This window comes from Corythoichthys intestinalis, chromosome 22 (genome assembly GCF_030265065.1).
Source record: "Corythoichthys intestinalis isolate RoL2023-P3 chromosome 22, ASM3026506v1, whole genome shotgun sequence".
Classification (NCBI taxonomy): domain Eukaryota; kingdom Metazoa; phylum Chordata; class Actinopteri; order Syngnathiformes; family Syngnathidae; genus Corythoichthys; species Corythoichthys intestinalis.
Window position 1 is genome coordinate 24,142,864 of NC_080416.1, and position 25,535 is coordinate 24,168,398.

Genomic DNA, 25,535 nt, shown 5'->3' on the forward strand with positions numbered 1-25,535 from the left:
ACAAAAAAAAAACATTATAAACTTACAAAGTGGACCTCTGTTAAGTAGCTTAAACACTACAAGTAAACTTCAGTTTCAGTAAATATATATTTTCCGCAGACAAGTAAGCTTTACTGCCCAGTTGCCAGAGCACTCTTTTGAAGGCGCCGTGAATGAGGCCAAGGCTAAGGGTTGCACTAGTATAGATATCGATGCAACATTAATTAAAAACTAGTGAGCATGACTAATATGAAGTTCTATTATCTAGAGTGTACACCTGCACAAAGATAATATGGCTAAGTCATAACTGACAGACAAAAGCTTTCGTTCAACACAATATTTATTATGGCAGTGGTTGTATTTTGTAGCAACAGCTGTGTCCACCCCTCCTCGGATTTGGTCCAGATGTGAAAAAGGGACATTCCAACCCACCCCCCAAAAAAGTATCCAAAGACAGTCATACCTAGAGAATGTCCCTGAATGAGTACAAACATATTTGGTCCTGATTTGCTCTCATAGAGAATTAAGAGTGGTCACTAAGCACGTTACATAGTACCATGTTCACATTTAACATTCAAAACAGTCGCACGAATACACACAATGCTTTAACGGTCACATTATTACAGGGTCCAAGTGTTGTAGTGTAGCCAAGGCACGTTCAGGAACAGCAATGTCTTTCCATAACACGCCACACTTTGGTAGAAAGTCATACAAAGGGTCATGATGTGATAAAAGTGTGCAAACAGTGATTTTCTACAAACTATTGAACTTTTTTTGTATGAAATCCTACTAAGTGAAATACTGTACAAGTAGCAGTCACGTGGCATGGAATGCTAACTGGTAGCATTCTGTTTAGTGAAAACACATTCAAAAACATTAAATTAACAAAGGAGTGTTTGGGCCACGCTTAAATTATATTGAAGAAATTGTGATTTATGGTCATAAATCTTTGACTGTATCATTGGAACTTTGGCTTTTTTTTTATACTCTTGTAAAACGGGAGATTTATGTGAAATGTGACATAACTCTACTGATATTACAAATTTTTTTTACATGTATAGCCTCATTTGGGTGACATCAGAAACAAAAAAATTGTAGCATTAATATTTTTTTCTTATAACTTAACATAATCAATTAAAACTTAATTCCCCTTTATTTTTTCACGACTACAGTAACTGGATTTTTGTAACATGATCCCCTCTTACTTCACTTTTCCACATTTTTTCAACAATATATTTTTTTCTATTTTTCAATTTAGCGTGGCCTAAAAACTCCTTGATGGCATTTCTTACTGTTGTACTTTGACATTTAAAGTACCGCAATGATGTCATTTCCATTCGCGTTCGTAGTCGGCACCTCGTGGCTCCTCGTTGTCGTGCGTCTCACCTAGCGAGTTGCGCTCACTCAGATAGGAGTGTTGGGCAAGTGTCCATTGGAGGCGGAGAGCGCCCCATTGGAGAGCGTATGGGGACCGTGTCCGTTGCGCTTGCTGTGCGCCGGGCTCCCCCGTAGGGCCTCTTCCTCCGCGGGGGTCCGTCTGTCCGAATTCGCCGCCAGCTGCTGCGGGGCGGTGCGGCTGTGCCAGCGCTGTTTGATCACGTAGAGGAGGATTGTGATAAGAGCGCTGAGGCAAAGCACTAAAAGGACCGACACGACCACCAGCTCCTTAAGGTAAGAGGGGGTCCGTGTCGACATCAGGGGGTCCCCGTCCTGGAAGGCTGCCTCTTCGGGGGCCGCTTTCACCATCCATAAAGTAAAGTTGCGCCCGAGTTGCCCACCGGTGGTCCGCGTGGACTCGGGTGTCTGAGGCCGAGCGGGCGAGGGGTCAGGTAGAGGTCCGCTCTTCTGCTTGACGTGGTAGACCGCCATAGTCTGCCGGAAGCCATTTTCGGCGGACAGGCACAGGTAGTGGCCCAGGGTGGCGGGCGTGGCCACGAAACTCAGGCTGCCGTCATCCAGGTGCAGGTAGAGGTCCGGGGACAGGCGGCTGTTGGGGCGCTCCCACGACTGGCGGGAGAGGCGCGACGCTGCTGGACACGGGAGACGCACCACTTCGTGCAGCGACACAGACACTGGCTCGCCTGCGGGACACGGAGCTGATACACAGATGTCAGGTCAAAACCTTCCAGTCTAACCTGATGGACTGATTGGCAGCCAAGCACAAATTCAAAATGGCCGACGTCACATGGTGGAATGGTTGGCATTGAATGATCATGGTTGAGTGCCATTGACAGCGAAAGAAGTCTAATCCAGTCTACAGATTGGATGTTTATCGCCATCAATAGCAACTCTTATTAAAATTAAAGTCTTTTGGCAACACGTGTTTCTTTACTTTCAGTGTTGTAAGTGGTAATATGAGAAATTTAATGTGTGGTCAATGTGAAAACATTAAAAAACTTTTTTTGTTGTTGTAATTCTAGTGTATCTCTCAATAGCAGCCAATGAGTTAAACACCAATTCTGTTTAAAGTTTGGTTCAAAATTAAAGTCTTAAAAATTGTCTTACCAGCAGGCAGATTATTTGGTCCGAAACGAGCTCGGTGCATCGATGTCACGCTCTCGCACGCCTTCTCCACATTGCCCCCTTCTACGTCCTGGCCCAGGTGGGCGCCAGTGACGCCCACGCAAGCCTGTTGGGCTGCGTCCCACCCGCAGAAGGGGTCCCGGGCGAGGACGCACTGAGCGCAGGTCCAATAGAAGGAGCAGTTGGCCGTCGGGAACCTGAGCACGCCCTCAGATGTACCCACGTATATCTGACCCTTTAGAGCAGATGTTGAGGAAGCATTTGAAATTCAGACATACTGTATCTATTTTTAATATTGTAAACAACAATACAAATACATTTACTTAAAGCAACACTTGGTAACTTTTCAGTTTTGGTCGATTTTAGCGACGACGCTGGACAGAAGCGGTAGTGTTTTGCCTTACAGAGTCTGCACTTTCCATGAGGACCAGTGCACACCCGTACAATGTCGTAAAGTCAATCAATCAATCAAAAATCAATCTCCTAGCCGCCAGCAGATGGATTAAATAACATTTCTGTTTCCAGCGGCTGTGTGAAAAATGAATAGTAAAAGGGTAATGAATCCAGTTATGGCTAAACAATAGCATATGACGGTTAGCAACCATGTGGCTTAAGGGGCAAACCCCCGCACGCCACACAAACTCGCTAGCTGACGACAATGCCTAATTTGTAAATCATAAGGTGCCGCAACGTAAAGTACATTTGACAGCGCAGGGATGACGAGACGAGCACAGTTCCGGGAACATACACAGAAAACGGTGCTGAAAACAACACGCAAATGCCCACTTGCCATAACTTGTAAAACATAAAAAATAAATAAATAAATAGATAAATCAGAGATTACAATAAATGACACAAATCTCCCATTTTTATTATAATAACGGGTGGGTTTGAGGAAGCTCTCTGATTGGTCAGTTCCGTGTATTAATCACGATATAACATGGATAAATGATTTAACACATGGCTTGGGCCTCATCACCAAATGTATCACAACGCAGTTATATTCGTGCCTTGAGTCTGTGGTTTACAAACATATTTATCCGTTAATTCATTATACTTCTATAATAATTTATTCCAATACCACATTTGTAATTGTTGTATTGGCCCTTGTTGTTTATTTTGTATGTCCTGGTAGCCCCCCCATCAAACAAAACTTTTTGTCTCTTTTGTTGATCTGCCATCTTTGCAGAATTTATCCGAAAGCGTTCACATTGACTTCCGTCTTTATAATGAATGGGGAAAGGGGGAAATGCAGTTGCCGTAAAGCAGTAAGCATATTTGTAGTTTTTTTTGTGCGGCAGGGTTCCTGCCATCCTCCTTAAAGTTAAATAGTGCCGGTGAAAGCGATACAGAGCCCCTCAAGATATAAAACAGATGTCATTCAACTAGTTTGTCAGTCGACATATTATCAACAATATTTTAGAAAGGTTGAAAAGTTACCTAGTGTTGCTTAAAATTAAAAAAATAAATGCTCAATATTTTTAAGTGTGAGTGTATCTAATTCAATTTCTTTAAAAAAATGGTTTCTTCTTTATGGATAATTAAAAATATATATATACATATATATATTAGGGCTGTCAAATGATTTAAAATTTAATCGAGTTAATTACAGCTTAAAAATTAATTAATCGTAATTAATCACAATTAATCGCAATTCAAACCGTCTGCCATATTTTTCTGTAAATTATATATATATTCTGTAAAATAAATTGTTGGAATGGAAAGATAAGACACAAGATGGATATATACATTCAACATACGGTACATAAGGACTGTAGTGGGCATTTCACTCTACTGTCATTTAAATCTGTCTATGCTGTCCTCACTCCGAAGCGTCTACTTTTTCCAAAGCTAGACAGCTGGTGAACGACGCCTCAATAATTCTTCTTCCTTTTTCATGTGATTTATTAATAAAATGGCCTCAAACCATTGTCCTCTTTAGACTGTCGTAAAACTACAAAATAAAAGTACACAAGCATTGCATTAGCAACAACGTTAGCTTAGCACGCTATACAAGTTCACTAAACATAAACAAAAAGCGTCTCATACAAAAAATATAACATTTCGCTTACTAACATAATATGTACATTCTTTACAAGAACCATACTTACGGATAAATCTTGTCCAAGGATCATATAAGCACATTATCAGCCCGAGACGTCGTGCAGCCATAATGAATTGGTAAGAAAACAATAAACCATGTCGCAAAGCGACCACAAGAGTTCGCTGTTGGACAGCATAAAAAGCCTTGCTGTAAAACTTACCAAAAGGCAGAATACTTTCTGAGCGGGACATGTGCGTTAATTGCGTCAAATATTTTAACGTGATTAATTTAAAAAATTAATTACCGCGCGTTAACGTGATAATTTTGACAGCCCTAATATATATATATATATATATATATATATATATATATATATATATATATATATATATATATATATATATATATATATATATATATATATATTATATATATATATAATATGTTTGCTAATAATTTAATTTCATTATTTAATATAGTGGAAGTATTATTTAGATTATGGAAAATATTCATAAAATTAAAGTTTTACATTTAGAGAAATTAATTATTTTACCTAAGAAATTGCTATTAGTAAAAGATTTTTACTTTATATATGTAGTTTTTTATGTAGTTGTATTTGTTTCTTAGAGCATTTCTATGCAAAATATTAATAAAATAATTTCATTATGTTTATATATTAGGAGTAAAGCAAAAACTGCCACACAATGGCAAATGGATTCAGACTATTGTTTTTGCACCTTGGGTATGGACAGCTTCAGGTTCTTGACGGGCTGTGGCTTAAGGAACACCTGCACCTCCTCCACGATGTGTGCCCCATTCTGCAGCAGTACCGCCTTGTGAAGGTACCCAGACTCTAAAACACCATCCAAAACGTCACACACTTGACGTGCAAGCAATCCTAACAATACACTCAAAATATCAACTCACCTGTGAGGAGAAAGAGAACTACGTAATCCACGCCATCGGCCGCCTGGACTCTCTGAACGGCCAGGTGGCTGTAGCGGTGCTCGGCGGACACCATCGTTGGGGAGCCGCCCGCCGGCCGCACACTATCATCTGCTAGGAAGTTCTCCTTGACGAAGCGCAAAGCGTTGTCCGACGCGTTGTGCAGGCCACACTAAACAAGCGAGGAAGTACAGCCTCACACATCAAACTCCAATTGGCAGCCAATGTATGTTGAACTGAATTTCCATTTCATGTTTGGCATTTTTATATACTATTTCAAAAGAAGTGGCATCTCAAATGATTATGGATGTGTTAAAGAGCCAAACAAAAGACACTAATTTTTTACATCACAACGAAGCAAAAGATGCTGTGAGTCTCATAATTTTTTAGTTCTTTTAACACTCACATATTTACAAAATACATAAAGGATATGGACATTTTCAAGAAAATATACATGAATTTCAAATTATAAAAATATTTTGTGAAAATATATTTTATATTACGTCAACTTACAATTAGGCCTCTCGCGATAAATTTTAGTTGGCAATTTAGAGTCTCATAAATTATTTCAGATATGCGATATTATTGTCAATATTTGTAAAGCAATTCAACCACTAATGTAGTGACAATACATCCAAATAAATTACCCATCAATGGCAGCAAATTGTTATTCTTAAATAAAACACAAACTAAAAACAACAACACGCACATAACGAGTCATTTTAAAGCTGGCTAAGTGCAGAATATGAAATAGGTGAGAAAACCAATCCCATTTTTGTTCTCTGCCAATTAGAGCGCATCAAAAGTGTTTATTTGATGCAAAATAACTGTCATCTTGTCCTGCACAGTGTGCATGTTTGCTAATTTGGAGCCAAATTATTCATTGCCAATAAGATTTTTCATAATGTGTGTCATTTTATTGCCATCCTTAATGTAGAATCTGATGTGAGATTACCTAAGGAAATCTTTATTTTCATGTTGAACATGACGTGCATTTTGAAATGTTCACCGGAAATACATTCGCTAAGCCGCAAACCGTATGCTTTACACTCAGTAAAAAAAATAAAATAAAGTGTCTTTCATTTTAATCATGTATGTGGTGTCAGTAATAGAATGTTTTTCTTTTTTTCCACATTGTTTGCAAATGCTGGAAACCAGCGAGTTCACATATTTGAAGTGTCACCTTTCAACCACAAGTTTGCATTTTAGAGAAGACTGCCAACGTTTTATAGCTGGCTAAAGTACCGTAATTTTAGGACTAGAAACCGCTACTTTTCCCCCTCATTTCGAATCATACGGCTTATAGTCCAGTACGGCTTATCTATGAACAAATGCCGTTTTCGTTTTTATTTACCGTGCGATTATTTGACTTATTGCATATTGCGACAGGCTTTGTGACAGGCTTGTGGCTTTGTAATTTGTGTCATTGCAATAATGGTTCTGATTTTAATTTATAGTTTATAATATAATTATCAACAAAAATATCTAAAATCAATAAATGATTTATCTTAATATATATCTTAAATATAAGTTTGAATGAATTAAAAACCTATGAATTCAAGTATTTCAATTAGATACACTGTATACATTATATGATGTATAATATACGAGAGAAAAAAATTCAGTTTTCTATATTTTAGTATCTATCTGCTTATCCAACTCCTATTTGTGTCCCAGTAACATTTACCTCTCCCGGGTTGGCCACCCTCTCTTGAACCCGCGTGCTCCACTGAAGCGTGTCACGGTTGAGGACCTTGTAGGAGCCAGAGAATGCCGACTTGATGTCGGAAAAGCGAAACGAGCACACGGCTGAGAGTCCCCAGTTGACCGACCTGTGTTAAGAGTGAAGCGAAAAGAACAATGCATGACTCTGCACAACACATAAAAGATGATAAAGACAGCATTGTTAAGGAGAAGCCATGAGGACGCCTGCTGACCAGTCACATGACTCATGGTACGGCATGGAGAATCTTCAGTTCATATTGCCCTTGTTATGTAAAATACTGTATACTAGGGCTGTCCCAAATGACTAATTTTCTCCCGATTAGTCAGCCGACTATTTTTACGATTAGTCGACTAATCTAATAATTTAAAAAAAAAAAAAAAAAAAAAAAAAATTTTTTTGTTTACTAATTTAGCAATAAAATTTTTGTTGACGCTTATCAATTCACAAAAAACATATTGGAACACTTAAATTATTTATTAAAGTACAAATAAACACATAAATAATAATAAATCACAAATAAGCAATGAGTTCAAATGCTGATAGAATTAACTAGTGTAGCATCCCGATTGAAAAAGTGGTCTCTTAAACTGATGGTTTACAACTTTTATTCCATCCTTGATGTAATCACACAGTAAGAGCTATGGTGCACACAAATAAAACAACACAATTAGAAATTAACAAAAACTTTTCACCTTTTTCCTTTTAAACCTTATTTATATATCAATGAATTGCCTTTACCTTAATTTATTACCTTATCATTGACAATCTCTCCCTTGAGTGCAATCACTGTATATACTGTATATATTTATGACCTTTTAACCTTATATAATTTTCTATACCATAAAATAAACCATAACATGAAATAAACCTTCAGTTAGCATTAAGGACAATACTAATAGCACTTATAGGCCCATTGTCAATAAAACATTATTATTCAGTAAGGCGACAGCACCCTCTGGTGTACTTAAAAAAAAAAAAAAAAAAAAAAAAAAAAAATTACAAACGGTGACGGCGCTTGAAGTGTTTATTCACGGCCGACGTGCAGCCAAGTTTGGCATTGAAGAGACAGGACAGAAGAGTGTACCCTCCGTTGTTTCTTTGAAATAAGTCAATGTTTTGGACACTCTGGTGCGCTTTTTTTGGCTTTGTGCCGCTTTCCTCGCTTGCATACAGATCATCCGACATTCTGAACTTTCCACGCATATATATATTTTTAACCCTTCATTATCCGTCAACGGGATGTTGTGCTCGTCGACGGATTTACGTCATCGATGACGTCGACTATGTCGACTAGTCGGGACAGCTCTACTGTATACACAACTTTACTTAAGTTCTTGAGCATTACAGCAATTGTGAATACTTAATAAAACTACAACTTAAAAATAAATGCATTAAGTCTTGACCTTCAAGACGTATGACTAACCACTGCGAGGTGAAGATGCCATAGAAAAGTGTGTCGTCAGCTGTCATGCCCTCAGCTGCTGGCAAACTATCAATGTCCTGGATGACGTTGTATGGGAGCTCGCCGTCTGCCTGGCACAGCAGCTGTGCTTTGGCAAAGGTGGTCCACCGCCGTTGAAGCGTCCGCTGCCCTCCAATGTCACTCTTTGTAAAGAACGTATCGAGTAGAAACAATGTATTTGTAGTAAAATAATGCTTACTCCTATTGCAATTTAAGTACATAAGCATCAGTCATTACCGTGCAGACTTGGGAAACGCGCGAGACGACAAACTTGTCGATGAAGTCGTACTCTTGGCCCACTTCACTGAAAAAAAAGTAGATTTTTCCCTCCTCCGGAATGTAGGTGGAGCTGATGAATGTCGGATCTTTACGCAAAAACAAAAAAAGTCATTTTAAAAATAGGTACAACAAAATAAGAAGCATGCCCTCAGTCTTGTACTTACCTTCCAGCCATCCTAACGTGTCATCCAGCTTGAGGTCCACGCGGGAACCTTCGCTGAGGTGGCGGGAAATGAGCGGCCAATTGCCCCGGTAGTCAGCCACAGTGCCCGTGTACAGCTCTCCGTCTGAGAAACGAAAAAAGAATAGTGTAACACTGCCCAGCTGGCATGCTCACCATGTAAGAAACAAATAGTAAATTGAGACTCTTACCTACGATTAATGCTGCAACAACTAATCGATTAAATCGATTAGTAAATTAGTTGCCAACGAATTTGATAATTGATTTTTGCCGGCAGCTAAGAGCAGTCACGTTTGGGTCCTTGTGTGTGTGTAATGTGAGGCTGCGCCAGTGATTAGAGCAAGAGAGAAAGAGAGTTCACTGCTACACCCATGTTGGGTTGCTGAATCAATAATATTACAAAGTGTCGAGAGATAGATCGTCTTTTGTGTTGTGTGAGTAATTTGTTTGTATTGTTTGTATTCTTTGTTAATGAAACGTTACTACTTAGCACTGCGCACTAAGCTAATTAGCGATTAAGCTAATCAGTGTCTTAAGTGTCTGTCTGTATTGTGTTTTAGAGAAGCATATTAGCACTTAAGTAATTGTTAGAAAGTAAAGTTTTCTCCACGGATTTATTTTGGCCTCCCTTTGTTCCGGGACTTATTTGGGCAGATCCGGCATCTCTCGTGTGACATGAAAAAATATATAAACAAAAATTAAAAAAAACTTCATCTGGGGAACAAGCAGCCAGGATCAAACGGTATTTCAACATGCCATAAAGACAGTGGCATTTACTGTCTTTTTAAAAAACAAGGAAGATGGTTCAAAACATGTCAGAAAAGCAACAACCGGCGATGAGGGAAGCTGCAGCGATCATGCTAACGGGCGAGACTGGGTGCAGCAGGAGGCTAGCACCGCAGCAGCTAGCTAGGTTCACGGACAGCCAGCCAAGCCGGGGCAGGAGGCTGCTACCGTGGCAGCAGCTGGTCAGGTTCATCGCCACCCAGAGTGGGGGCCAACTACAGCGCCAGCAGTAAGTCAGGTGGACCACCATCAGCCAGAGCAACAGGTCAGTGCCCTGGCATCAGCTAGCCCGGTACAGCAGACGAAGCAAAGGCGGAAACCGTGACATCAGCTTGCTTATAGGAAGATTTAGAAGGAGAGGAGAGCGCACTGAGCGGAGAAGAATGTGGGGTATCCAGCAACAGGTCAGGGATGGGACACACAACTGTTGGGACAGCAGCTCATTTCAAGGTGAAGCAGACTTTCCATCAGCAGTCTTGTACCGCTAATGACGTGAAACAACAGCATCAAGTGTACTGTTGCGATTATATAACGGACCACAACATTAAAATCAGCATAAAATGTGTTCATCAGGTGAGCTAATTTGCTGTCAAACTTAAGCTTTCTGATAGATTTAATCCGTCATAGAAAGTAGTTCCTTTGTCCCTAATGTTACTCTAAACCATGGTGTCCTAGCAACCATTAACAAACTGCGGTCTTCACACTTCACCTCGCCGATGTTACTTTAATGCAATAAAATAGGCGACGTCGTTTTGAATTATTTTCAATTCATTTGCTTCCATGGGCTTATACAATAATTACAACTGTGTTATTGGAATAAATTATTATAGAAGTGTAACAAATTAACGGATACATAACATGTTTGTAAACAACAGACCCAAGGCACGAATATAACGGCGTAGTTATACATTTGGTGATGAGGCACTAGCCATGTATTAATAGCCATGGCAACTGACCAATCAGAGAGCTTCCTCAAACCCACCCGTTATGATAATAAATAATAATAATAATGGGAGATTCGCGTTATTTATTTTAATTTCTGATGTTTTTTTTATGTTTTACAAGTTAGACCTGTTGAGAAACCTATTGCCGTACTGTGTACTGTAAGTCCCACCTGTGGTTATATGGGCAATTAACCGTGCTGTGCACAGTATAGTCTAAATAATTGTAAATTGTTATCATAACCTTTATACCATGGATTTTATCTGAAATTGAGGCTTGCAAATCCCACAGCATGGCAAGAGGGCATTTGCATGTTGTTTTCAGCACCATTTTCTGCGTTAAAGTTAGGGTTTAGGGACATGTGCCCGTTTTGTCGTCCCTGCGCTGTCATATGTACTTTGCGTTCTGGCACCTTATGATTTACAAATTAAGCACTGGTTGTCTCATTTCTTCTTAGAAAGAAACCACACACATAAACCCATTCATATAACATCTTAGAGTCTCCTTTAAACGCAAGCTCCCCTTCAAACTGTAAATTGTCATATATAAGAGAGAGTGCTTGGATTTAGACTGCATTTATGAACAACTATTTGATAACGAAAACTCATTAATTAGTCTGCCTCCTCCTTATTCGATTTTTTTGTCTAGTTTGTTTAAATAAAATAAATGAGTCATCGACACAATTTATATCAGCGCTTAGCCCACCAGATAAAAAATGTCAATCAGCAGCACTTTTTTTATTTCAATGAACCGGACTTTTGTCTTATTTGTGTATTGAGAAATTATTTTCATATTTTATACTCAGAACCTTTAATAAAAACTACTAACCGGTAAGTCAGGAACCTGTAATGAAATATTATTTTTGAAGGAAATCGTCATTAATTTTGTCTTCTTTGTTACTTACAACATGTCTAAAACAACTTCAAGTTAAATTGTGAATGTAATTGAAAAATAAATGACACTTATCCGATTAATTAAGCGTCCGATTAATCCATTATAAAAAATAATCGTTAGTTGAAGCCCTACCTACGATGATAGCAGTGTTTCGCTGGTAGGGATCATAAGGGCAGCGACCTCGTCCCTCGTCAGGCTTGAGACTCACAGTTAAAGTCTCAGAGTTCTAGAAAATTCATCAAGATGCATGCAATTGCATTGGTATAGCTATACATAGTGCATTCTTATATATGATTCTATAACTTACTGAGGACAAACTTACAATGTAGATACAACGCGGGCTGAAGGCGAATGTTCCACAGGCGTAGAGGTGAGTGGCGTTCAGGAACAGCAGCACGCGGATAAAATTAGGACAGTCCGTCTAAACAGAAAAAAAGTAATTACTTATTTCATATTTGTAAAAAAAATGTTGAAAATTAAATCTAAAAAAAATTGTAATACCCAAAGAAAAGGAAAAAAATCAAGCTACTTGCCAACATCTTGCCTTTCATGGAACATTGCTCAAGATCTTTCTCTGAAGGCCTCCAGTCCAGCTACAAAAGCAGAGTACATTGTTCCAACAACTAAATATACTGTGCATCTCCAAGTTACCGTGCGGAACCCTTACCTTGTTCCTCAGTATGATCGCATCCTCGAGGCTGACGTCCAGCGCCAGCACAGCATCGCGGCCTCCAACATAAAGCGTATCTCCACCGTCGCTGAGCAGCAGGGTAGTGGTGTTGCCAACGTCAGCGCTGCTGAAGCGAGTGAGACATCTCCCCGGACTACCTGTGAACGCAGACAGGAATTGGGGGACTTCAACAGCCAATACTTGCCACCTTTTTTTTGGGTTGTGTCAGAGATAGGAGCCTCTTCCCTACAAGTTGTCAACTTCAGAGGTAATATAATTCCAAAAAGTCTCAACCCACCCATGGGGAAGGAGACCCTGGGCGTCAGCGTGGTCACAGATGAGCACAGAAAGCACAGCAGAGTCATAACAAGAGGCAGCATCATGATGGGATGTTGTGGACAGGTAGAGGGCTGGCGGTCATCGATGAGAGGGTCAGGGAGACGCCGTTAGGAAGGGTGGCGAGCCTCGCTGAGACCACATCCTCTGGTTGCTATACCCTAGCATCGCTCAGACAGCTGAGAGGGACATATGGAATCTAAATTGACATTATTTTGCAAGGGAGTGGCAGGTGAAAATACTTATAGATCAGGAGTTTCCAAATCGGTCCTCAAGGGCCGCTGTCGGGGCAGATTTTTGTTCCAATCGATACAGAACAGACAGTTTAACCAATAAGGTTCCTGCTGAAACAAGCAGCCCCTAACTGTAATCAATTTATCACACTTGTAAAACACCAGATTGCTGAAAATACATCCTTTTTATTCGTTGCAATGAAAACCTGTACCAACTGCGGACATTTGTGGAATAGTTTGGACACCCCTGTGATTAAATTAGTAGGTACTAACCTTGCTAGTTAGCAAGAATTATAAGAGCCTTGATAGGTAGGCAGTTAGGAAGGTAGACTTCCACGTACATGCTTACTATTGAGTTAGCTTTTTATAAGTATTTTTTAAGTATTTTTATTAAGTATTTTTATAAGTTTTCATTTAGTTTTATTGATTTGGGTGGATACACTCCCCTCTAGTGGCAACGGTGAATATGACATAACTCATTTATCATCCATCTGCTACCTGTTAAGACTAACATAAGTTTTTTTTTTGCACTAACATGTTTTTTATGCATTAATAATTTAGTTTATAGGTACATTGAGCAGGTTTTGGGGGGAATAGGTGTTTGAACAATTTGTTTAAAGCATTGTTAAAAAAAAAAAAAAAAAAGTTATCATCTTATAGCATTTAAGCTAGCGACTTTTGCTATGCAAGTTAGCCAATTGTTCCTTTATTGTACTTAGATCCTCGTTCATTTATTTCTTTTTTTATACTGTTTGAGGCTAAACTCAGGTACTTTATTTTTAAATGAAAGTGCAACTATTCAGTTTGAAGAAACACGCGGGAATTTTACTTTGTATACGCATTTAATGCTCTTCTGAAATTGCAATCTTAGCAAGCCTTTGTTTTACATTTTCTAAAATTTATTCTGCAACACATTAACTGTTCCTAATCCGATTACTCGATTATTCGAACTATTACTAAAATAATCGATAGCTGCAGCCATAAATCCAACAACATGAATTTCTTAACCCCTATTTCAGCAAATTAGTCACATTCCAGATCAAACTAGCCTCAATGCTATATTTTCATTATAATTATTATTAATATAGATGGTTGTTGTTGCTAATTTGCAGCATAAGTACAATTACCGTATGTCAATTTTTTAAACGTATTTTTAATATATTTATTTTATTATTTTACTGACTATTTATATGTCATATTCAATTAAGTATTTTCAACCTAATTTAGCGTCTACTTTAAAGCATAAACAAATTTAAAGGAATCTTAAATCTTTTTTTTTTTATTTTGGTGTCAAGGGATAAGCAACAAATCTAAATTTTTCTCTATTTAGTAAAAACAAAGAAATAAATGGAGCACACAGCATATTACATTAATTAAATGATCACGAATTTCTCAAAAAAGGCGTTGAATTAGCTGTTATCGAATGCCACACGCGCACTTTCACACTGCTACGTTAGCTTACATGCTAACAGCTCACTACCGAGCCGGTGAACTATTTAACCTAATTTTACCATCATTACCATCGAACCGCGCATTAATCACATAGGAAATATGACACTTTACCTTAGCATAACCTTCTGTTAAACAGCATTTTTGCTAATTAGCTCATTTTTTTTGTCACGGCGCAGGCAATGTCTTTGTGTGTGCAACAGATTTATAGCCATAACAAAAACGAGGCGTGCATATCTAAGCGATTAACAATTGAAATGTTCTTACATTTTGTCTGGTTGTATCTCCAGGGAAAGCTTGACGCTGGAATCGGCCACAAGACAAACGTGTGTCGGTGTGGAAAACGCTGACCGTGGAGCGTGAAAGGGTGAGAGGGGTCTCCACTATGTCAACAAACAGTCTTCTCCCTCCCACCAGTGGTGCCAGACAAATTCAAGCGTTTTTACGACCCTCTGTAAAGCAACCTGTAAATGATATTTTCTCAGTGTCAGCGTGAACCATCAAAACGATACTTACTTCAAAACGTCATATCGAATCTAACTAAATTGTTCCACTCTTGAGAGTTTGGCAGCAGCTTTTAGGACGTAAAGGAAAGAAACAAAAGACCTAACTCATGAATGATTAAAGGTACAAAAAGAAGATGCAGGGCTGAGGTCTTAGCCGAATACTTTATTGCAAAGGTTTAATTTATTAGATAGTGTGTTCATTTGTTTGAGCCAAAGGTTCACTAAGCTTAAGGATTTATCCATTAAAACTCTTTTCCTGCCATTGACAGTAATAGACGTCCAATCTATTTGGTCTGAGAGGCTTCAAACCCCTCCCTTTTGAATGAACTGGACATCTATTGCTGTTGAACAATGTTTTAATATGTATTTTCTGTCACTAACTACCATAACACATACTCCATGAATACCGTAATTTTCGGACTATAAGGCGCACCTGACTATAAGCCGCCACCCACCAAATTTGACACATAAGCCGCAGCTGTCCTCACTGTACTATAGGATATTTACACCAAAAGATATTAACCACTGACACTTTATTTGACAGCTGTATCATAAAACTGTAATAAAACCAAATCAACCACCATGAAGCTTTGAGCCAATTAGCTGCAAGGCTTCATTTGGCCATCACTGCTCCATTGAGGGAGATAGTCTACCGCTGCTGCCACCTGCTGTCAACAGTGTTGTCGTCCAACATGCCTCCTGGCATGCAATGCAGCGTTACAGATGTTAATAACAATGAAAATAAAAATACTTGTTCTGTGCTAATTATTTCTTCAGTTACTGTTCCGGTTGTTATTGCTAGTTATGGTATTTGGCAACACTTTATTTGTCAGTGGCAGCATAAGACAGTCATCAGACCATCATAATTATGACATGACACTGCCATGAGCATTATTCAATGCTTATGACATATAATTTTGTGTCATCCGGCAAATTATCTCACTTTTGAATCGATGCAAAAGATCCGAGCTGGACATAAATTGAGTTAGTGACATAATTTGCCGGATGACACTTAATGACATCTGTCATATGCATTCATTAATGCCCATGATAGTGTCATGTCATAATTATGACGGTCTTATGACGCTGCTGTCAAATAAAGTGTTACCTATTAATCTATTAAATGAACAAATAAGCCACACTGGACTATAAGTGGCAGGTTTCAGAATAAGGGGAAAAAGTAGCGGCTTATAGTCCAAAATTTACGGTACTTGACATTCAGTATACCTGGATCGGCAGTGAATAAGTCAAACCTTTGATTTCAAGAGTAATGGTAAGCTTTAATCTTTGGAGAGTCCCCATTGTGTCACAATTTTGTATGAATGGGACACGATGAATGGGGGAAGATAATTTTTGATCATGTGATTAATTACTTTTTGGTCCGCCAAATTGAAGGTCTAAGAGGAAATGATAGCTAGACTTGAGGTGGAAAAACTCAGACTGACTCATGTTTGTTTTTATTTCTTTCGTATTTTTTTCCTATTCTGTATTTAGTTCGTTGAGTTTCTGTTTTCCTTAAATGTGAAAAGGGCCAAAAAAGTTGAGTATCGAAACCTTGGATTCAGTGGCAAAAAAGGCACAACATGACAATGTGTACAACTACAGTTTTTTTTTATATTTGCATAAAAACAGCATAGACTTTGCCTCACATCTGCCTCAATGCCAAATAGCAACAAGTATGGTGGGAGTCTGCATTTTGATGTCTACCATCTGTGTAAATGAAACCATCACAGCAAGAACTGACTGACATCTGTATTACTTAAGCTTTCATGATTAAAATGCAGAATTGGAGACATACTGTGTAAAATGTAGCACAACTGCTAAGCATTAAAGCATGAACTGTGGTTTTAAATCAAATATGAATATCTTGCTGAAGTGAGATCTGAAATTCAACAACTATATCTGCATTGAAAATATGTAAATTGGGAAATATAAATCACCAAAATGAACCATAATGTTGGGTGATTTTATCCAAAAATGTTCTTGTGCAATTTGAAACCTATATGCCACAAGAAGTGAGTAGTAGAAAAACTAAGAGAGTACAGACGTTTCAATCCTCACAAGTTTATTTAATGTCTACTAAGTAATTAATCCTCATCTACCTTGTTGTGGAATTCCCCACCGCTGGTGTCATTTTGTAAAAGTACCTGTAAAAGCAGTAGACGTCCATCTCGTATGAGTAGATTTTAACAAATCAACAGGATTTTCCCACATAAAAAGCGAACCAGTCAAACCTCAGTGCAGATTTTTAGTCACCCAATTTCAAATCTACAAGTTGCACTTAAACTATAGCAGGTTAACCTTGATTTAAAAGCAGGGAAAGCAGTGAGAGAGAAGGTAAAATGGCTAATCAGAAGTAAAGCAGATTGGACGGGATTAACGGGGTGACCTGAAAACAACCACGTGGTAAGAAGCCGGTAAAACCACCTCCCGCCCCAACAAACATGGCTGATACAGCATTGGCTAAATCTGTGTGTGTCTATTTGGGGGGGGTGGGGGGGGTGGGGGGGGTGGGGGGGGGTGGACAAAGTTCATAAAATGAGAAACTGGAAAATTTGGGCAGCCAGAAATTAAGATTCAAGAATATGAATCTCTACTCTCTACTACAGGTTGAAATGTGAACCCCATAATTGTCTGCTTTGTCACTGTCATTGCACTGCTAATGCCTCAACATTGCCATATGTAGTGTTCGTCACTAAGTAATATGTTCTTAGACATCGTTCTCAATCTGGTTACTGCATAATTTAGATACAGCGTATGTAATATATGCAGTTACATTAAAGCATTTTTGCAGTTAGTCTATGCACGAACTGTCATTTGCACTATCATATCAGGTCAGCCATCTGCCGCCTTGTATGACTACTGAATATTGTCATATACGCAGTTACAGTGGGGAGAACAAGTATTTGATACACTGCCAATGGGTTTTCCCATTGGCAGTGTATCAAATACTTGTTTTCCCCACTGTATATTACCACTACATAACTACTTGCTGCTAGCAGAGGTGGGTAGTAACGCATTACATGTACTCCGTTACATTTATTTGAGTAACTTTTTGAGAAAAAAAAAGTTTTTTAGAGTTCTATAGGGGTGGAGTAGTTTTTTTTTTTTTTTTTTTGCCAGCGATGCCAAGAACAGCTCTATCTATTTCACCAATGAGGCGCCTGTTCAATCACGTGGCATCTTTAAAGCACTGTAAAAATGAAGGATTTGACAAAGAGCTCTGCACTCAACATGACTCAGGAGCGCGGATTTTAACTTCTCTCCCAGTCTTTATTTGGCACCGATTGACCACGGAAAACCGGTGATATGATCCTTTTAGATCCTTTTAATTTCATAATAGCAGGGGTTAATTTGGGCCAGATCATGCTGGGAACAAGATCCGGCACCTCTTGATTTTGGCCTCCCTGTGTTCCGGGACTTATTTGAGCAGATCAGGCACCTCTCGTGTATAGAAAATAATAAAAATACTATAAAAACATTTTTAAAAAATGTATTGTAATAGCCCCGAATGGGGGGTAAGAAGGAGAGGAGTCGTTAATGGCTTTCTCCACTTTATTGTGGCAACAGTAAGAAAACAATAAACAAAATAACCGACACATTCGACCGCTTTTGCTTTTCGCCCTCCAGTCCCAGCCTCTCTTAATGGGATTGTGCATAGTTACGGACATTATAGTATAAAATAAAATAATAATATGCATAAGTTAATTTACAGAATAAATCCCAAGAATTGCATGTTGTTTATAAAAATTTAACGTCATTTGAAAGAATCGGAGAGTTGTTGATGCACTGAAAAGCTGGAACAACAAATCACGCCTCTGGTCGTAAAAAAAACAACAAAAAACCTTTGGAAATTTGCGGCATCTTGGGAGCAAGCAGCCAAGATTAAACGGTACTTCAACATGCCAAAAAGACGGTTGCATTTACTGTCTTTTTTCAAAAAGAAGGAAGATGGTTCAAAAGGAGTCAGAAAAGCAACAACCGGTGATGAGGGCAACTGCAGCGAACTTGCTAACGGAGGAGGTATGCTAACAGCAGGAGGCTAACGCCGCAGCAGCTAGCCAGGTTCAAGGACAGCCAGCCAAGCCGGGGCAGGAAGCTGCTACCATGGCAGCAGCAGGTCAGGTTTAGCGCCACCCGGAGTGGGGGCCAGCTACAGCGCCGGCAGTCAGCCAGGTGGACCACCAACAGCCGGGGCAACAGGCCAATACCCTTATGTGAAATTCAGGTTTGGGCTGCACAATTTGTAAGGCGGTGGGAACTTTAGAGCCAGAGAGGGGGGGGGTTTGGGGGGGGGGTGGAACTCGCAAAAGAATGGGTTTGTGTTTTTTATTATAGTCTCAGGTTTTTTTACAAGTTAGACTGTACGTTATTGTAAGTCACACCTGTGGTTATGTGGGCAGTTGCCCGTGCTGTACAGAGTATAGCCTAAATAATTGTAATAATTGTCATAACATTTATAGCATGGATATTATCTGAAATTGGGGCTTTAAGTCCCACAGCATGGCAAGTGGGCATTTGCGTGTTGTTTTCAGCACCATTTTCTGGGTATGTTCCAGGACCTGTGCCCATCTCGTCATCCCTGCGCTGTCATATGTACTTTGTGTTCCGGCACCTTATGATTTACAAGTTAAGCACTACATAATAGTAACTATGAAGAAACTATTCACTAGTCAAACTAAGAACTATTTTCTCCACTAAAGCACTCATGCTCTTTGCACGAATAATGCCTCATTTTGGTCTTTTATTGCCCTCTCACGTTGGAATTCAATGATTTTTAAAAAAAAATGTATTTCTTTGGCTTAATGTGGTTATGTAATGGGTTAATGTACAGTATCATTGTAACAACAGTTCATATATAACTTTGCATATATGTATAAAAAATATAACCAAAAAAATTCTAAGCAGTTACTCACAATGTTACTTATTACGTGAGTATTTTTTTTTTCACGAAATGCTTTTTTACTTGTACTTGAGTACATTTTTTGGATGACTACTTTTAATTTTGAGTAATATTATTTGGAAGTAACGCTTCTCTTACTTGAGTATATTTTTTGGCTACTCTACCCACCTCTGGCTACTAGTCACTTATTCACTTTATTCCCAATATGTGTACACTACAACCTGTGTTTTTATATTAGCCTTATTGTAGTCTTGCTTTTATGTGGTGCATATAATGGTGAAGCTTTAAATCTCATTTTTCTCTGTACAATGACAATATTCTACTTTGCACAGTAGGTAGCTCGACACCACTTTCCCACTGCCTGTAAAAGCAGCCATTTTCTTTTACTGTTTCACTGTACCTTATAACAACGCTCCAAGTGAATAACCATTCATAGTGTTTGACGGATGAGAATTGATCAAATTTCGGATCATAATGACAAATAGCCCGAGGTCAATTGTGCACAAGGAGTGAATTTATTCAAACATTATTTCACAAACTAGTTCTAGTCAATGCTGATCTCATCCAACTGCCAATAAAAATACATGTAATAAGCAAACATAACCCTTTTGGACAACACCCGACTATACATGGACAGAAAAAAATGAATGCAAGTTAATGATTAGAGCAGGTTTGGCCTTTTGTACCCATTCAATTTCAGGCATATGACAAGGTATATTCATATTATACTTTGGTTAAGAGAGCACCAGCAATCCCACCTTGCTGGTAGAAAAAGGTTAGTTCATTAACAGAAACAAAAAACAAGAAAAATACAAAAGTTTTTTGTGAGTGGGTTTGGTGAGAGAGAAAACTAGCCTGCATTGAAACTTTATTACAAAACGTACTGTATAATGGAAATGTTAAAACCTGTCATATAGAGATGAGAGAGTATAAAAATGGAATGCCTTGCATGTGGGCCATGTTTTCTTGTATTCTGCCCGACACCTGATGACAATAATGGTGGGTTCTACATTTCCACAGGAAGTTGGAGAGGATGGAACGTTGGAGTTGTTTTTGTTGTTTGTTTGTAGTCTTCACAGGAGGACGCAGCTGCACGAGGTGCCCTTGGTGCCGCCGAGGAGGCTGTGCTGTGAGGAGGCTATATTCTGGATTAAGTTCCAGAAATGGGAGAAGGAGATGCCCTCGCCGTCACCTACGCCCATCTTCCGCATGATCTCGCCCAGGCCTTGCTCTGTGTTGAAGCCCTGTGGGAACACGTGAGGAAGACGCTGAAAAATGTGTTTGTTTTTCAATTCGTGACTCACTACGTTTGCCAGCATACCACGAAAATGCATGACTTCAGCTCAATGGACCTCTAAAGCAGCGGTGTGCAAAGTAAGACACTTGTTTTAAAGTCAGAAGTGTTAAACTACTTAGCCAGTATGAATCTGCAACAGACCAATTCAATGTTCTTCATATACTACGATAAGAAATGTTGCTAAGGAGCTCGCCAGCATCCCAGAACGAGTTTCCACTAGTGTTACATGACACAAAAAGTAACCAACCAACCAACCAACCAACAGAAAACAGCCGCGAACACGCCCGTCTCCCATTTCTTACCTTTGTGTCTAAGAGTAAATATACCTTGAGGCTTTAACAGTAACACCAAATATGTAAGGCTATATTCAAGCTGCGTTCGTTCTTCTGCTCTCAACGTCCAACGGTTAACTGTAGGAATTCCAAGCATGTGCTGAATGATCACGGGGGCTGTCGGAACACTGACAGAAACCATCAAAACATGTAGCTTAGGCCAGGACCACTAATTTAAAGAGAAGAAATGTAGGATGGAAAAATGGATGTACAGTGTACAATACATTTGTGCATTACAGCTTTATGCACGCCCTTCGCAGGCTGTTAATTCAAATCATTTGTTTCTCTGATCAACTTTCGTCATTAAAATGAAGAGAAAAGGCTTTAATATGGTATCTATTTTAGGAAATATAACACTTTAAAACACTAAACTCTAAAGAACATGGTCACTTCGACCCCTAGGAGACAGTATAGTGCACTAAAATACTGCTCATATATTACATTTAATGGTGAAATGTAGAAGACCGTCACAATTAAAATACCTGAATATTAATCATTTTTCACAGAGGATAAAGAATATATTCCAGTGAGTAGCAACGTGACAAGCCTCTGCCATCTTTGCGGGATTAAAAAAAAATGTAAATGCGCGAAAAAAAAAAAAAAGACAAACTAAGTTCGACCGTATTTGGTGAAAATATTGATTAATTGATGCATTGGAATACTTCCACCTTCCACACAGCAGATGTTTTGATAAGTGTTGTACAGATTACGACATCCAGTTGTGTGGTATTAGTTGCCGATAATCCACAGTTGGTTTTATGGAAAAGGTAATGTATATTGAAAAACTATTTTTATACTAAAGTGCTGCATACTTACTTGACTGTAAAGTTTCTGCTATCAAGGCTTGGTCAGACACCGCTTAACTCATTGGATGTCATTGACAGCGCTAGAGGGTTGGCAGCGAGGGAACGAGCGTTCATTCACTGCCACCCTCCCACTTCAAATGGATTGAGCGTCTACTAGTGATAAACTAATTGGTGTTAGGGCGAGTCTTGGCCAGAGGAAGAACAATTTTGAATTTTTACCTTATTGGCTGCCATTGACAACACTAGGAATGCAATGCACAATAAATTTGAAGTGGGAGGGTGGCAGCGAATGAATGATCGTACTTATACTGGTATCAGTGCAACACTTGTTTCAATGCTCAAAAACGTAATGCTACACACTACATACACATGTTTTAAAAACTATTAACAGTTTTTATAATTGTGCTTTTTTTACTTACTGAATTGGAATTCAGAGCATTTAAACTAAAATCGCATGGAATCAGAACCTACAAAAAAAAAATCTGAACCGAAACATATCACAATAACTTCAACGCTTTTTTTTTCACCATATATTTTACAGTGAGTGGATAGAGGTTACGGCATTTCCCACTCTTGTAGAAACAGCTAGCCGTGGCACAATACATACAGTGGAATGAAAAAGTACCTGAACCTATAAGAATTTCTAACATTTCTGCATGAAATCACCATAACATCTAATCTGATCTTTGTCAAAACCACACAGATGAAAATACAGTATCTGCTTTAACTAAAGCCACCCAAACATGTATAGGTTTTCATATTTTAAATGAGGATAACATGCAAACAAAGACAGAAGTAGGAAAAAATAAGTAAGTGAACCCTCTGCTTAAGGAGACAAAGAGCAATTGAACCCAATTTTTACCAAACATTTTAAGTCAGGTGTGTGCCCAATCACTGATGAGTGGTTTAAAGCTCATCCTCACTGTGAAGCATGGTGGAGGAAGCATCATGATTTGGGGCTGTTTTGCTTCCTTAGGGCCTGGACAACTTGCAATCATTAATGGAAGAATGAATTCAAAAGTTTATCAGAATGTTTTGCAGGAAAACCTGAGGCAGTATTTCAGACAGTGAAGCTAAAAAGAGGATGGATGCTGCAACAAGACAATGATCCAAAACACAGAAGTAAATCAACTTCAGAATGGTTTCAGAAGAATAAAATACCCATTCTGGAGTGGTCAAATCAAAGTCCAGAATTGAACCCCACTGAGATGGTGTGGCGTGACTTAAAGATAGCGATCCATGCCAGACATCCTAGTAATCTGACTGAACTACAGCAGTTTTGTTGGGAAGAATAGGCCAAGATAAGTCCTGATCGATGTGCCAGACTGATCTGCAGCTACAGGAAGCGTCTGATTGAAGTTATTGCTGCCAAAGGTGGGGCCACAAATTATTAAATGTGATAGTTCACCTACTTATTTTCCCCCTTCTGTCATTGTTTGCATACTATCCTCATTAAAATATGAAAACCTATAAATGTTTGGGTGGTTTTAGTTAAAGGAGACACTTTTTTTTTTCGTCTGTGTGATTTTGACAAAGATCAGATCACATTTGATGCCGATTTTACGCAGAAATGTGAGAAATTCCTAAAGGTTCAGATACTTTTTCATACCACTGTATAAGAAAACAATGCAAATTCCTACGATAACGATAACCTTTATGTTTTTCCCGAGATAGTGAAACGGGTCAACTTGACCTACAACATCGAAATCGCCATGACTTCTCGTTGCAGAAAAAAATAGCTTCCATTTGAGTAGTGCTTAAAGGTATCAATCATGGCGTTTACACACAGAACGCAGCGGAAAATTCGCTTGGACAATATGTGATTTGCTCCCAAGGCTGCAAGTGCGGTTGGCCACGCTTTCCGCTAACCAACCCCCCCTTAGTGCATCTTTTAGAGACGTCGCTTAAGTCAAAAGAGGCGCTTACTTACGCTACACATTTGGACACACGCATTGTCTGAGAGCTCACTAGAATTTGCTCGTCTATGTGTGCGAAACACGCGGCCACACCCATACTGCCATAAATCCACTGTATATGTACGTGTTGTAGGAGTGTAACGGTACACATAAGTCACGGTTAGGTACGTACTTCGGTATGGGGGTCACGGTTCAGTAAAACAGGAAAAAAGGCTTTTTTTTTCTCTTTTTTTTTTTTAAATCACAGCGTTTTAAAGTTAAACGTTCTATTGGTTAAAACTAATTAAAGGCAGCTCTTATTAAAGAGCAAAATAAATACAAAAAAACGTCCAACTTGTGAATTTGTTGTCCTAACATTCTTTAATTCACATTTTATGTGCAAAAATAGACAACACACCTTTTTTGTAGGACTTGACGGCATTAACAGACAGTTAAAGTTAGGTAGCACTCGCCAACTGGCAACCCTGGTAACTTTCTTTTATAAAAATAAGATACTGCCATTTTCAATGCTGGACAACACACTTTTAATTGTAAACCATCGCCAGTGAACATACACTCCCACATAAGATTTATTTTTATATTGGCTAAAAGAAAAGAAAAAGTGCAAATCATTCCAAAACTGAAAAAGCATCTGTTGAAATAGTGCAAAAATACTTTCCCATTGTTTCAATGAGTTCAGCCTAGGGCTACAGCAAAATAAACATTTCCTGATTTGAAAATATGAACTAAATACACTTCAAAAAGGCTTAGTAATAATGCATTTGGTAGTTGCCACTCTGTACATTAGACATAACTTTCCTAGTAGTGATTGATGATAACTTCTTTTCCTATTTTGTTTTTTCTTCTTTTTCCTGTAATGTTGGTTGTTGGTTTAGGTGGATTACATCTACCGCCTCCTGGATTGGAGCAGGATCAACTCTGACGTTGATTTTTTTATTTGTTTTGTCTGACTGCGTGCACCGAACCGTGTTGCTCATACAGTGACAGTATGGGACGAATACAAATACCGTTACACTTCTAGTATGTAGGGGTCAAAGTGGGAACTCTTACACTGGACTTACCTTGGCCAGGTTGGGCAGCTGAGAGGACAGAAGTCCTTTGAACTCGTCCAACTTTAGCGTGGAACTGTTGTCGCCCGAGGCCGAATGGAACTGGGTGACCAGCGTGTTTATGGCGCCCTCCAAGTCTGAGTACTAGAAAACAAAAGTAAAGGACATCTTACATTAGCTTAGTACTCTCAAATAGTGGGCCGCAGAGCGATGCTGGGGGTTGCGGATGTGACCTCGGCGAACATACTTTTTTCCCCGTACTGTAATTAAGTGTAAT

General features: G+C 38.9%; 2 protein-coding genes across 7 annotated transcripts in view; both read right to left on the reverse strand.

The window, feature by feature from the left end:
• Positions 1-308: 308 nt before the first annotated feature.
• sema4ab (sema domain, immunoglobulin domain (Ig), transmembrane domain (TM) and short cytoplasmic domain, (semaphorin) 4Ab) lies at positions 309-20,202 on the reverse strand. Of its 2 annotated transcripts, XM_057827829.1 has the most exons (14): positions 14,717-20,202; positions 12,730-12,946; positions 12,429-12,589; positions 12,295-12,354; positions 12,084-12,182; positions 11,894-11,987; positions 9,123-9,245; positions 8,917-9,044; positions 8,641-8,822; positions 7,179-7,323; positions 5,474-5,663; positions 5,284-5,399; positions 2,485-2,737; positions 309-2,075 (listed from the first exon to the last, which is right to left on the reverse strand). In XM_057827829.1, the coding sequence occupies exons 2-14, from the start codon at positions 12,812-12,814 to the stop codon at positions 1,384-1,386; spliced, it is 2,328 nt and encodes a 775-aa protein (XP_057683812.1). In that variant the 5' UTR covers positions 12,815-12,946; positions 14,717-20,202; the 3' UTR covers positions 309-1,383. The 2 variants fall into 2 exon arrangements, with proteins under 2 accessions (XP_057683812.1, XP_057683814.1); XM_057827831.1 differs by lacking the exon at positions 12,730-12,946.
• Positions 20,203-20,350: 148 nt separating this feature from the next.
• LOC130910482 (THAP domain-containing protein 7-like) overlaps positions 20,351-25,535 on the reverse strand; it is a 28,752-nt gene continuing 23,567 nt past the window's right edge. For 4 of the 5 annotated variants that reach the window (XM_057827832.1, XM_057827833.1, XM_057827835.1 and 1 more), the window contains exon 7: positions 25,271-25,402. Coding sequence is in view for 1 of the 5 variants with exons in the window: in XM_057827837.1 (XP_057683820.1) it covers positions 20,932-21,102; positions 25,271-25,402 (303 nt within the window). In the remaining 4 variants the exon portion in view is untranslated. Of the gene's footprint in view, positions 21,103-25,270; positions 25,403-25,535 lie in introns of those variants that run through there. The other variant, XM_057827837.1, reaches the window with a different exon arrangement.